Source organism: Eutrigla gurnardus (assembly GCF_963514095.1).
Source record: "Eutrigla gurnardus genome assembly, chromosome: 2".
Lineage (NCBI taxonomy): Eukaryota > Metazoa > Chordata > Actinopteri > Perciformes > Triglidae > Eutrigla > Eutrigla gurnardus.
The window spans coordinates 30,518,944-30,533,727 of record NC_139916.1 but is presented as its reverse complement, the minus strand read 5'-3'; the positions used below and the strand labels follow the sequence as shown (position 1 = coordinate 30,533,727).

At 41.1% G+C, this 14,784-nt stretch overlaps 1 protein-coding gene across 1 annotated transcript in view; it reads left to right on the top strand.

Moving 5' to 3' along the window:
- Positions 1-14,784, top strand: part of cacna1sa (calcium channel, voltage-dependent, L type, alpha 1S subunit, a) — a 95,922-nt gene that overhangs the window by 76,945 nt on the left and 4,193 nt on the right. Inside the window, exons 33-37 of the mRNA XM_084025240.1 lie at positions 1,012-1,103; positions 8,552-8,711; positions 9,310-9,437; positions 11,653-11,749; positions 13,462-13,564. Of these exons, the coding sequence (XP_083881366.1) occupies positions 1,012-1,103; positions 8,552-8,711; positions 9,310-9,437; positions 11,653-11,749; positions 13,462-13,564 (580 nt within the window). The remainder of the gene's footprint in view (positions 1-1,011; positions 1,104-8,551; positions 8,712-9,309; positions 9,438-11,652; positions 11,750-13,461; positions 13,565-14,784) is intronic.

Here is a 14,784-nt window from a genome sequence, read left to right as displayed (position 1 = left end):
CCCCTCAGGGACGGATCTGTGAACATTGTGATGGAGATCACTCGCCCAAGGGGGTCACTGCCTGAGTGGTAGCGTGATGGAGAGATGTAGGCGATGGACTTCCGCAGCATGCTTGTGTACTGAACACTGATGAGATATTGTCATTGCCTCAAGCTCTCATTCATTGCAGCAAAGAATTGGAAATGAACTCACAGGCATTATGAATAGCCGTCTCTGATAAGCACTGATGAGGTTCTTGAAGAATCTCCCTCCATAGAGATGAGCAGTCAGTGGGGAAACAATCTTTTGCTGAAGAGATGAGTGAGAGTGATGTGTGCTTCCTTATACATTGTTGCATCCAAGTATTTGGGTAGGCACATCCTGATTGACAAGCTAGGCTTTTGCACATTTTCAGTGGGAGCCGTAAACCCATGAAGTCCAATAGAGGGCAGAGCCTGTGTGAGTTTGAACAGTACTTCTGAGCATGATGGTAAAGGATGAATAGCTTCTCTATTTTTGTGAACTGAATTTCAGAATCACCTCAAATACACAACCTAAATAACATAAAGAATAGGTTCGGCACTACAAAATGATATCATTGCTGGAAAGACGGGTTTGATCCTATTGTGTTCTTGAGAATTTTGATTGGTAGTAATCAGTAAATTAGTCTTTCTGTCCTAGTTTCAAATTTGCTCCTAATGCTCACGCTCTGCAAGAGGAGTGGGCGGAGCAAAGGCAGTAAAGCATTTGGCAGCTTTCTTGGCAATGGCACATGTGCAAATGTGTCCACCCCACAAATGGCTCCAGAATATGACTTGTGGTCATGGGTTTTATTCTTCAAGAATCCCGTCAACCAATAACAGCATGTTATCCCCTGCTGGCATGCAGATATATAGTTGTAATTGGCCTGTCCGAATCCAGGACATTTAAGGGGCATAGGTTTGTTCACGTTCTCCCAGCCATTTAGCAACAACTTTGCATTTACACCAGTGATACAGGTATTTTACATGACATAAACTTCTTTTTCTGCAGATATTTGGAAAAATTGCATTGCTTGATGGCACATACATCAACAGGAACAACAATTTCCAGACATTTCCACAGGCTGTGCTGCTGTTGTTCAGGTTGGTGGTCTCTCTTTCAACAACTCTGTTAAATTTATTTTTAAATAGGAAAACTTGTAATTAAATTAAACTTAAAACATTACTACACACACACGCACACACACAAATCAAATTATCAAATCGTGTTTGACTAAAAGCACACTGCATATATGAGTACACGAGTATGGGAGAAGGAAATTTCGTAGTCACGGATTGTCATTTGTGATTGGTTGTCAAGCTTCAAGAGGAGGCAATAGCCAGAGAGTTAGGGGTCAGTTGTGGCTCAGTGGAAAGTGTGGGTCCTCCTTTGACCACAAGGTTTGCGGGTTTGAATCCCTACTCTTCACATCTCAAAGCAAGACACTGAACATCAAGTTGCAAGTTACCAAGAAAAGTAGAAGATTTAAGAGTAAGGGAAAGCTCACTATCTAGCTAGGCTAATTTAAGACCCAAAATAAATGGAAGATGGTCCTGAACTCCACGTTTGTGGCCAGTCTCCAGATGCATTTCGCCACATGTTGCTCCACAGGCACTAGTTTCCTGAATGTGGTAGCCTGTCTTTGAAGGTGTGGTCTGAGGATGTTGTCCAACTGCTGGAATGTGGTCTTTCTCATCCTGCCACTCATAATCCATCCAGTTGGTGATGACATGCTCCCACCACACACCACATCTCTGCCGAATCCAGATGGTCCTGAAGCAAAAGGAGAAATTATGTAAAATGTCAGTCAAGACAAGAACACAAGGAGTCCAAATATTAGGAGAATAAAGTCCTATTTTTTTTTATAAAGAAATTGAAATCATTATGAAAATAAAGATGCATCTTTACTAGAAAAAGTCCTTTCTAAACCGTTGGGAAACACTGCACTGTGTTTCAATCAATATGCTCAGGGACAGGCCAATTGGGATTGACTTGTGCAATAATGTTTGCTAATGTTACTACACATGTTCGGGCTTCTGCTTATGTGTGGTGTGCTAACTATACAATGTCTTTTTGAGGGGCTCTCGGATTTTTTCACGGACAGGTCGAAAGCCAAACAGCCGATTAACAAAAAAAATGTATGAGCATTACCCAAGGCGCTTCACACTACATTCAGTCTCCTTATTCACACACATTCATACACTAATGGCACCAACTTCAGGGGCAATTTGGGCTTCAATATCTTGCCCAAAGACACTTCAGCATGGAGACAGGGATTCGAACCTCCGAGCTTCCGATTGGAGGAAAACTTGCTCTACCTCTGAGCCAAAGTCGCCCAAATGTCAGCCAAATTAATCTAGCAGGAAGCAAATCAACAACCATTTCAATGTTAATTCAACGGGAAGAAAAAATTAAAACATAAGATCTATTAAAGTGCACATATGTAACACAAACATATGTGCAACATATCTCAATTTAAGTGCAATGTGTAGTCAGTGAGTAAAGTTTCGAAGGCCCCCCTTGTCACCATTTGCATAAAGTTGAGGTCCAGTCTACCTGATACAAATGAGGGACGTCCAGCTCAACTCACCGCCTCTCAAAAGCTCTCGAAAATGTTTTAAACTGACCGTTGTCGATCTAAAATAAAGACAGATTCAGCAACTGCATAGCTTATTTCTCACATAAAATGCTTTCAGAAACATTATAATTTCGTAAAATAAAAAGTTTCCAATCGAGCCGCCATGTTGGTCCGAAATTTGGGAGCACACAGCCCACCAGTGAAAGCGTTCGTCTTATCAGGTGCAGCCAGGAAGTTAGGATTCCCATTATCCAATGCTTCTCTGCCGTCATACAAAAGTGTACAGAGGAACTCTGTATACTTTTGGAGCAATGGAGGGCCATTCCTGAAATTGTTGGTGTTTACGTTGGGTTTAAAATACATATTTGTCTGTAACTTTATTCTAGTCCAGTGTTTCCCCTACCATTGTACAGGCCAAGGAGACCTGCCGCCAGGCCAAAAAAAAAAAATCAATACGCCAAAAATAAGCCACCTATCAAGTCATTCATAAATCAATAATCATTTACATTAAGAGCTACGTTCTTCTTTGTGTACTTTACGCGTTTGATGTTGTTCTGATGCCGCTCTGCCTCGTTAAACCACCACAATGTCGCTTTCTACTTTGAAAACACGGAAAGTTGACACTGTATTTTGATAAGCTGTTGCACTCTTTAGACTCGTGGTGTGAGCGGAACCGGACCGGTGCATTTATAAGAAAAATGCCGTTGTGTGTCTCCGTCCAAAATCCGCTTTCCTTGCGCTGCCTGCTCGCACAGATCCGCTCGTGCGCACATTCGCTGATGCAGGTCGAGTGTTGTCGAGAAATATATGCAGAGACGGCGCTCCTTAAAAACAACATCAAGCCATGCGTGTGTAGTATTAGGACGTGATGACGTATGTACAACCGGCTAACGGGCCAAAGCCCGTTTGGGCTGGAGCAGTGTGAATGCAAAGCGGTGGGACCCCCCTGGGGCAATCGTGCCGAGGCACGCTACTGATCGCGCCCTTAGGCAGCCTATGTTAATAAAATAAGGATTGTTTTCTGATAAGCTGTGGAACTCTGAGTTAACCTATTTCTACCTGAATTTCTATGAACTATTAGGCTGTTGAGTAAACCTATAACTCATATTTTACTTGATAAAATAAGACAATATATGCACTCATATGTCGTTATAGTGTTTTACAGTATCTGTAGCTGTTAATGTGATGCTCCTCATTTTCCAGACATATTTTTCTGGACCCTAATTTTGGATCACTTCCATCAACCGGCACCTTAATAAGTCACTCTCTCCTTGAATCCTTGAAAACCTTGAATACACTCTGGTTGAACAAAAATGTTGAATGTAAATATAATAATTGCAGAATTGCACACTGCTTGCTGTGCCACCTGACTTAATCCAACTGCACCAATAGACCATCCCACGCGTCTCGTCTGTTTAGGGTTTTTTCGGTGGGTACCACCGGGCCTGAAAAAAATTCTAGGGGAAACACTGTAGTCTGTATGATCCTGGTTAGATGGTAGCATCGTATTTTAGAAACTTCATCCTATGTTGTCCCTAGAGGACATCTGCCGCACCAGATAGACAATTTAAAAAAGAAAAAAATAAAGAGCAGGAGAAACATAGGAGCGGGGCTGGGGCCCCATCACAACGGCCATGGCGCTTCATGGCCGTGATAGAGTTCCTCAGGCCATTTGTAGAGAATAGGAGTACTGCCTCCAACCTTGATAGAAGGGAGCCAGCCATAGCCAGCCACCTCATCCCTGCAGTGCAGCCAGCCAGCCACAGCCAGCCTCTGCCAGCCACACTCCCCTTCCCTGCAGCACAGTCAGCCCCCCTCCAATTGCAACCCAGTGAGCCAGCTGCACCCACCCTACGGCCCCCTTCTCGGGAAAGGGGCGAGGAGACACCACCAGTGCAAATAGTCCTTTTGAATGAAGACTCCTCCTTGCCCATGAGGAGGAATATTCTAACCCCCCATCCACACCCCCACCTCCAGCACCCAGCACAGATGCTGAGAGAGAGAAAAGGAGGCAGTTAAGTTAAAGATTCATCAGCTTCTTTTCGAGGCAGGAGAGGACTAAGTTCAGGTTTTTAAGTTCAGGTTAAGTTATAATATGTTCAGTTCAGTTAGGTATTTATTTTTGATGTATTCATTTTACCCTTGTGTTATGTTCCATTTTGTTATGTTTTGTGTAAATGTTGAATTGTTGAATTTGTTGAATTATAAAATCTATTTTACACAACAATACAACTTTATATCATTATTTTATGATCCACTGCTTATATCACAACTAAGGCCCCCAAAGAAACCACAACAACTACTCCGTTGGTGTCTGAAAATACTCCTAATACCTACCTGATAGTTGCAATAGTAGATCTAAAAGGCTGCAGTTCTTCTTGTGCTTTTGTAGACAGAAGGGGAGTAGATAGGTTTGGGATTAGGCCTTCATATAGTTATGCTTGTGCAGATAAAACATTGCTCTTTATGCATTATATGAGAGGCTCTTAAAAGAGTCTTTTGGTTGTGTGGAGCTCTACACGTTTTCTTGCCAAGGAACAGCACCCTCTTGGCAAAAGTGTGAGGTAATGGTAAATGGCCTCATTTATATAGCATTTTTATCTAAAGCGCTGTACAGTTATGACTGACATTCACCCATTCATACACACATTCACACACCGACGGTGGAGTCAACCACGCAGGGCGACAGCCAGCTCGTCAGGAGCAATTAGGGTGAGGTGTCTTGCTCAGGGACACCAGACACTCAGCTAGGAGGAGCCGGGGATTGAACCGGCAATCTTGCAGTTGCCAGCCAACCCGCTCTACCTCCTGAGCTAATCCCCCCTAATCACCCCCTAATCACCCCTGAGGTGAAGCTCTCTCTCACACGAATGGCCTCCCCTTGTCACGTTAGTTGAGCCCATCCTGGAGAACAGCAGTAGCAGCAGTGTCCTCTGGCACTTGGTGATGTGGTCCTGCCTCCCTCATGCCTGTGACCCTCAGGAAGTTGTGAAGGACACAGGTGGCTTTTACACACAGCTCAGGAATGACTCCAAATACAGTACATGCGCCACTGTGAGGAAAGGATTCCGAAAGCATCCTCAACAACCAACCTGGCACGGCTGAGGAGGTAATTGAAAACCCTCTACTCCCTGCCATCTATGGAGCCAACGCAGTTGGGGAAGTTCCGATGATGGAACTCCTCTGCTATGGCCCTCCAGTCCTCCAGGGTTGGAGCAGGCATCACCTCGTTCACCATGCACTCCCAGATAGCTGCTGCCACATCCTTCACGATCCTGGCCACTGTGCAGAGCCCCACACAATAGTTGAAGGCTATCGTGCGGAACGAGTCACCAGTAGCAAGATATCTATATAGGAAGAAGACATTCGCATCGTTTTCACTGCAATATGTAGCATCGTGCTATACACAGTATTGCTGCAATCCAAACAAATGTAATTGCTAAACACTACAGGAAGGCTCATGGGGTCTAGTACAAAATGGAGAGCTTTCTGTTCACATTATTTGTGCTAAGGTTGAAATTGTAATATTTCCTAACGTTAGTTATGTAGTCATGTTGCCTGCAAGCTACTTAAAGGGCCCAACCAAACTACATGAGGAATTTAACAACCAAAGGATTAAATTATGCCTATAACTCTATACATGTTGATAATGTAATGTCATCGCTCCTTTTATAATATAGGAAAGCAGAAACCGTAACGTTATAGGTGTAGCTGTAGCTTGTTATTTTTACAGTTTTTACAGTTGCTCACAGCCATTATGGCAGGAGTATCGACCATGGAGTCACATAACGTTACCAGTCTGTTATTTACAGAAAACAGTAATGGAATTGATCTATTAGAATTTCATATGACAACAGTCAATGCAGTTTACCGTAGGCAAATGGCGAAGTGCTCAGCTGGACCAATAGCCTCCTGATAGGTGGTGTGCATCCTCTTGAATCAGCAGAGTCAAGGAGAGCACCTGTCAATCATCCACCTAGTGGCACGCCCACCAAGCATGCAATACTGGGAAGCGGTGCGGCCCCTAGCGTTTAAAACGCCCCTGTTGACATGTACCATGAGGACGCCTCATGATGACGTAAAGATATGCATGTCGATTTACAACTTGATGGTGTATGTACAAGAGGCAATCGGGCCAATTAGGAAATTAGCAAATCAGTCAACCTGCAAGACAGCACGAAACATGCAAGCACAATACAACCCCCCCCCCACAATACAAAACAATGCAACAAAATGAAAGCTAAACAAGTAAGCCATATGTCAGACTGAGTAATGGAGAAGTGACAAATATCAATATTTGTATTTCAGTGTGAGTATCGTGTTAGAAATGTTGACTGGCTGTGGTCCAGCCCCTCATCAAAAAGCATAACCTTGATCAAACAGTTCTATCAAACTTTAGGCCCATCTCCAAGCTTCCTTTTCGTTCTAAGGTCTTGGAGAAGGTGGTATATGAACAGCTTCAGTCTTTTATTGATCAAAATGGTATCTCAGAGAAGTTCCAGTCTGGGTTTAAGTCATGCCACAGCACAGAAACAGCGTTTTTAAAAATGTTTAATGACCTTGACAGCTGACTCTGGTAACTCTGCTGTCCTGGTCCTTTTAGATCTGACTGCTGCCTTTGATACAGTGGATCATAAAATTCTTCTGTCATGTTTGAACACCTGTGTGGTCATTAGGGGCACTGTTTTGAAGTGGTTTCAGTCCTACCTCTCAGACCGGAGCTTCTCTGTCCGGCTGGGCCAGCATTCTTCGGCCACTTCCCCTCTTAGTTGTGGAGTGCCCCAAGGTTCTGTCTTGGGCCCCCTCCTTTTCTCGATATATATGTTGCCTCTGGGATCCATATTTAGAAAGTACAGCATCTCTTTTCATTGTTTTGCCGATGATGTACAAATCTTTCTACCCCTAAAGATAAATGGGCGAGCCTCTGTTCAGGCTCTACTAGACTGCCTCAAAGATATCCAAACTTGGATGGAAGTTAATTTTCTGTCTTTGAACAAAAACAAAACTGAAATCATTTTATTTGGGCAACAAAATCTTCTTGATGGATGTGATAGCGCCATTGGCTCCCTTAAGTTTTACTGTCATCCTTTTGCAAGGAACCTTGGTGTCATTTTAGAGAATGACTTTAGGTTTGACAAACAGATATCCACCATAGCCAATACTAGCTTTTTCCAACTAAGGCTGTTGGCAAAAGCAAAATTCTATCTCCCAAGAAATATATTTGAGAGATTAATTCACACCTTTATTACATCTCGTTTAGATTATTATAATTCGTTGTTTGTTGGCCTTGACCAGAAAGCACTGCGCCGCTTGCAGGTTGTTCAAAATGCGGCTGCCCGCCTGCTGACTGGAAAGAAAAAGCGTGAGCACATTACTCCTGTCCTTGCATCTTTGCACTGGCTGCCTATTAATTTTCAGTTTAAAATTGTATTAATTGCTTTTAAATGTATGAATGGTCTAGCACCACCCTATTTATCTGAGCTTTTACAGTTGCACACGAATGCTAGGGCACTAAGGTCATCCAACCAGCTGCTCCTGGCAGTACCCAGGTCCAGACTCTCCACTCGTGGAGATAGAGCCTTATCAGTCGCGGCTCCTAAGCTGTGGAACAGCCTACCTCTCCATGTTACAGCTGCACAGTCTGTTGAACATTTTAAAACACTCCTAAAAACGTATATTTTCTCCTTGGCGTTCACTCCCAGCTAAAGCAAGCAATCTTGGCTCTCTCTCTCTTACTTTCCCTCTCTTTTTTTACTCTCTTTTTAATCTAAACTTGTTTTAAATTGACTACTATCCCTTGTGTTGTTTTAGTTGTTTTAATTGTTTGTTGTAGTGTTGTAATTAACTCTGTTGTGCTTTTGCAATTGTACAGCACTTTGGTCAACTGAGGTTGTTTTAAATGTGCTTTATAAATAAATTGTGACTTGACTTGTGTGACTTGACTGGCGACGTTATTATATCTCTTTTGTGCAGATGTGCTACAGGGGAGGCCTGGCATGAAGTGATGTTAGCGTGTATGTATGGGAAGAAGTGTGACCCCAAGTCGGACTATCTGCCTGGGGAAGAGTACACCTGTGGATCCAACTTTGCCATAATCTACTTCATGAGTTTCTACATGCTTTGTGCCTTTCTGGTAAACACTCACACACATGTTAACACTTTTCAGCTTGAATACCCTGCCACCACATTTGAAAATGCACTTGACTACCCCAGCTAAATGATAGCTCGCATTTCACTCATGCCTAAGCATGACCTAAAGTGTCATTTGGGCCTGACATGGATTGCATTACAGTGAATCCAATCACCAAACATTATATAAAAACATCCTTGGAAGTGGAAGAATACAATTTTTTTACCGCCATTACAATGAACACTATTGAATAAGACTATACACTATGGAGTAGAAAATGACTCAAAAAATGTGTTATGATCCTTATCAATAACAAACACCTCACTCTTGAATGATCAGGTCAGGAAGTACAATATAATCTAACAGACCTGTTAATCTCTTGAATCATGCCCAAGCTGGGATTTATTTAAAGAAGATTGTACATTTAAATGTGTTTAACATTGCAAGGTGAGTTATTGTGTTTTGGACATGGTATTGTTTCTATACTCTATTATAGTATAACTCCTGGGTTGTCATTTTATATTTGAAGAGAGATATTAAAATCCACAATCATACTCACCCAAGTAAAACATTTATTATATATTGCTTCTGTCCTTCACAGATCATCAACCTATTTGTGGCTGTCATCATGGATAATTTTGACTATTTGACACGTGATTGGTCCATCCTTGGCCCTCAACATTTGGATGAGTTCAAAAAAATATGGGCTGAATATGATCCTGAGGCCACGTAAGTGTTTGTATAAGTGTATGTATCTGAGTAAGTATTACCTAAAATAACCCTGCCTGACTGCAGGTCAGCTAATAGCCAAATTCAATTGCAACAGCCAGGTATCAATTAGCAGAGGACAGTCAGGATGTAACTGGTCATTACTGGAGTAATGAGTTGATTTGAATACAATACCACCAGACATGTTCCTTTTCCATCATTTATTGTTCCAAAAAAAACTGTCTTTCTGGTTCATATCCACATACCCACTCGTAAAATAATGACAAACATTCTAGGATTATTCTCAGTCAGTAAAACTGCAGTCCTGTCTGAATGCACCTGTAAATATTGCCCCAGTGAATTAATGCAGGTCACCTGCTGTTTTGTAGAATTCAAAATCAACCAAGAGTCTGGATCTAATCAGAATGGTACAGACACACCTTCCTCTTCCTGCTTATGTACACTGCCATCTTGGCCTGGCCTAAAACAAAGTTTAAAAACTGGCTCTTCTGTTTATGCGAGTGAGTGCTAAAACCACAAATAAAACCTGCTTACTAAAAGCCTCTTCAAGACTGGTAAAACAGCTTATAAAAAACAGAAGTTGACACTCTTAAAAAACAGTGAAAAATTGTTGCTCTTCTGCCACAGAATGTACATGTGTCCTCCAATGATGGACATTGAAGAGTTCACTGCTAAAATCCAATGGAGCTACCTCCACTGTGTTTAAGGTCTTGTAGGTCTCCCTTCTTTGGCAGCAGGGTGATGATGGCCCTCCTGCAGCTTATAAGTCTTATATCTTGACTGTAGTTCAGTAGTTAGAGCAGGTCTGGTCCAATGATGAACCAAATGGACTTATTGAAGTCGACAGGAAGGCCATCCATACCTGGAGCTCTGCCGCTCTGCAAGCTGGTCACTGCAGAGAGCAGCTCCAGTTATCCTCTGTGCTCTGCAAAACAACCTAAAAGCAGTTCTAAAAGCCTGGTGTTTTAAAAGGGCAGTGTTGGAATGCCAATATGCACTCTTAAAATGTAATTTTTTGATAAAAACGGAGGAGACAGACAATAATCAGTAAAACACAAAGGCTGAATAAAACACCTTTTAAAATCAAATCATTAAAACAATAGAGGTGGTCCAGCCTGGCCAGAGTTAAAAGGTTTCCCCTTGTGTGACTCCAGGTGTACTGTCTGTGATTACTGTTAAGAATCCTCCACAGGTCAGACAGCTCAGGGTGACTCCTGTCTAGGCCATGCAGTTAAAACCACCCCCTAAAATCATCACTATCACAATCTCTAACAGCATTACTTATTTTTGAAAATGCCATCCATACCATTGGTGGCTGGGTAGACATTTAAAAACACAAGCTTTCCATTCACCTGTTTGGCTTTAACTTTTATTAAAAGACCTGAGATTACTTCCGCAGTTACCTGTACATCACTCCTACTTTCTTCATCTTCATCAGTTTAAAAAGAGCAGCTCTTTTCAAATTAGCCCTGGCTCTGTTCAAACATGTTGATATTACACATTGGTGGAGAGAAAAGGAAAGGAAATAAAAGCACAAGATCGTGTTTAAAAATCATCTTCATAAGTGATGATTTCTCCTCTCATTTAAATGATTAGTTTCTTGGGTCGATATATTTCCTGGTGAGGGTTAGGGTTATGTATTAGGGTTATATGTTTATATGTAACACAATAAACCAAAGGCTATTACTTAAAAAGGGGATGAAAAATGAATAGGATTTTAATTGACTTTTACAAGCAGGGCAAACGTTGGCTAACCAGATGTTAATAAAAAAAAGGGCATCTGTATTAGATGACATCTAACTATTTATTGATTAGCAAACCCTGTTACCTCTTGTAACATCCAAAAGTAAGCTAGCAATTTAACACTGCGCTACCAATGCAATAAACACGCATCATATGCAGGATTTTCCATTATAGGCTTTGTAATGCAGTTATGTTGTCGTGGGCTTTTGTATTATTTTGAAATAGTAATAGTATTTGTAAAAATAGTAAACATTTTGATTTTTTTTTCTTCCCCCAAAATATCACTTTACTTTTAATCTTCACGTGTGGCGTTGGCCTGTATTGTGTTTATGGTGACACAAACTGGCTGTCCGGTCTGTGTTTGTTTATTGGCAGAAAGAAGAAAACAACTCCAACACCACCTGGAGGATAAGGAGGAAAGCGTCTGGAAGCTGTCATTATAAAATCCTTTATTTTGTGTTCTTTCTTACAGGGGCCGTATTAAACATCTTGATGTGGTGACACTACTACGAAGAATACCTCCTCCTCTGGGTTTTGGCAAATTTTGTCCTCATCGTATTGCCTGCAAGGTGAGAAAACATTTCAGCCTGATGTCTGGTGTGACAACAAGTATTTTGCATAAGTGATTCTATTAGCCTCACGTCAGGAGAGGATTTTTATGACCGAGTAGAATATTACCATTTTTTCTCCAGTCTTTCATTTTTAAACATACATTACATTTCATATTGTGGACATAATCCATGACTAAAACAGATTCTTTGCATCGCTCTTGGATTTTTTTTGCAAATAGGAGTTTTTTTTTAAATGTTTAAAAATGTGTGTTAATGCAGCATTCTGTTGAGGGTTAAAGCTATTGCAAGTTGAAATAGCCACTGATATTTACTCTGTTCATTATGTGAAATTTAATTTAAACCATATGCCTTAGGCTACCTGTTTGGACAATATTCGTACGTTAATTTTGAACTTTTGTTGACATTTGTTGCCAGCATAACAACTAACAATCGCTATTTACTTTGTACTAGTGGACCACTCAAAACAGTTTGATATGCATTCAACTTTGTAAAGAGAGACGTTTGTCTTTTACCTCAATTAATTGTAAGGAATTGTTTTGAAATATTAAAGACCAAGAAATATGGACTAAAGAAGAACATTAAAAACATGTTGTCAATTTGGGACTTTTTTTTTCAATAAATGTTGACTTTTGGACTTTCCTCGGCATTTATTGTAAAAACATGAGCCAGAAACGATCCTGCACAGCCATCACTAGAATCTAATTCTAGAAAAGTATAATATTAATTATTTTTGTGTAACTTGATCTTTATCAAATGTGAGCATTAACAATATGAATAAAGCTTCAAACTATTCAGCCCTACTTAAGATATGAAAGTCTAGTTACCACTTTAATTGTTACAGCCTATTTATTTTTTATTTGCTCCCAAGTCTGTCTGACATTCTATCTCTGCACTCAATGGGCACTGATTATAAACCTATTGAGAAATTAGTACTACAATAGCCACTTTCAACTTCCGAGCTCATACTTCATTATGGACAACAACAGTGATTGATTGCTCCTTGAGTTTTAATGGTGTGTACTGGCCTTTGTTGGGGAAATTAAATGATTTGCATATTGTAATCCCTCAAAAATATTTTTTTCCACTCGACGTTGTGTATCCATGATGTATTTCTAAATACATCATACAATAGAAATTATAGTAGAAAATATATAGAAAATAGTAACCTAAATAATAATATACAGTATTACATTAAGCAAAACATATTTCACCTATTGTTTTATGAGAAAAACTGTCAACCTATCTATGACAGAGAAAAACAAACTGAACACAAATTTATCATGAATACATTAAACAAATTAACAATTGTATATTTTCTTTGTATTTCTGAGAGCCATTGCAGCATATAAGCTACAAAAGATCACATTGTCTTTAGAGCGTCATTACTCCTTAATGGTTTGCGCTAGAAACATGCGTTTTTTTCCTCTTAACAGGGCTAAACCACGGTACTCTGTTTGTGAGCCATTAAGCCATTTATTTCCGACAACAAAACAAATCCCAACAAGTGTGTGCAACTTTGTACATTGAGCTTTTCTTTCGTTATAATGGTTTGATGGTATAGGATGTGTATAAGCTACTGTAAAAATGACAGTTTTATAGGGCAAAACACAAAAGTATTAAAGACTGAAAGACGTTCTCTATGTGGGGCTCAGCAGGTCAAAAACCAGATCTGATAAACTTTTATCTTATGTTGGATGTGTGTTTTACAGAGGTTGGTGTCCATGAACATGCCTCTCAACAGTGATGGAACAGTCACATTCAATGCGACACTGTTTGCCCTGGTTAGAACTGCACTGAAAATTAAGACAGAAGGTATGTTTCTATATAAGGGTTATGATTGTAGGAAACTCCATCCATCCATCCATCCCTCCATCCATCCATCTCCTGATATCTGAGCTCTTCACCCTATCTCTAAAGCTGAACCCCGCCACCCTATGGAGGAAGCTCATTTCAGTGGCTTGTATTTGTTACCTCATTTTTTTGGTCACTACCCAAAGCTCATGACCAAGGGTGAGAGTTGGAACATAGATGCACTGGTAAATCGAGAGCTGTGCCTTCCGACTCAGCTCCTTCTTCACCACAACAGTCCAGTATGCCTGCATCACTGCTGCTGCTGCACCACACCACCTGTCCATCGAAATTAAATTAAATTTTAATTTTATTTATAGTGTCATTGCAACAGAAGTTATCTCAGGACACTTTACACATTGAGCAGGACTAGAACATGCTCATGATTTTCAGAGTCAATACATCACCCAGGAACAAGCATGTCAGTGTCAGTGGCGAGAAAAAAATGCCTTACTAGATCTCACAATCCATTTTTCCCTCAAGACCCCAAGATAATTTAACTCATTGGGGCAGTGACTCGATCCCAACCCAGAGGGTGCAACACACTGGTTTCCTGCAGTGCACCATGGCCTCAGACCAGGAGGTACTGACCCTCATCCCAACTGCTTCACACTCAGCTGCAAACCGCCCCAGTGCGTGCTGCAGATCACGTTCTGAAGGAGCCAACAGAACCACATCATCTGCAAAAAGCAGGGACACAATTCTGAGGCCCCAAATTCTGAGGTCCCTGTATAACAAAACTTTTGTTATACAGGGACCGGATGTCTTGTGGCAATGGCCACAGTACCCCATATTCCCGCAATATCCCCCAGAGGACGTCCAGAGGGACATCGTCATATGCCTTCTCCAAGTCCTCAAAACACATGTAGACTGGATTAGAAAACTCCCGTGCCCCTTCCAACAGACCTGCAAGGGTAAAGAGCTGGTCCATTGTGCCACGGCCAGGATGGAATCTGCATTGTTCCTCCTGTATCGGAGGTTGAACAATCCTCCTTTCCAGCACCCTGGAGTAAACTTTCCTGAGTTAGCAGCTGAAGAGATGGATATAATTCCCCTCATAAGTTGGTGGAGGGCAAATAATATGATGTTGTGTACATAACTAACAGGAGCATGTTCATAACTTAAAGTCAAGGTTGGGTCTTGGGTGTAGGGGTATTTTTGAAGAGGCTGCACATGTTCAAATG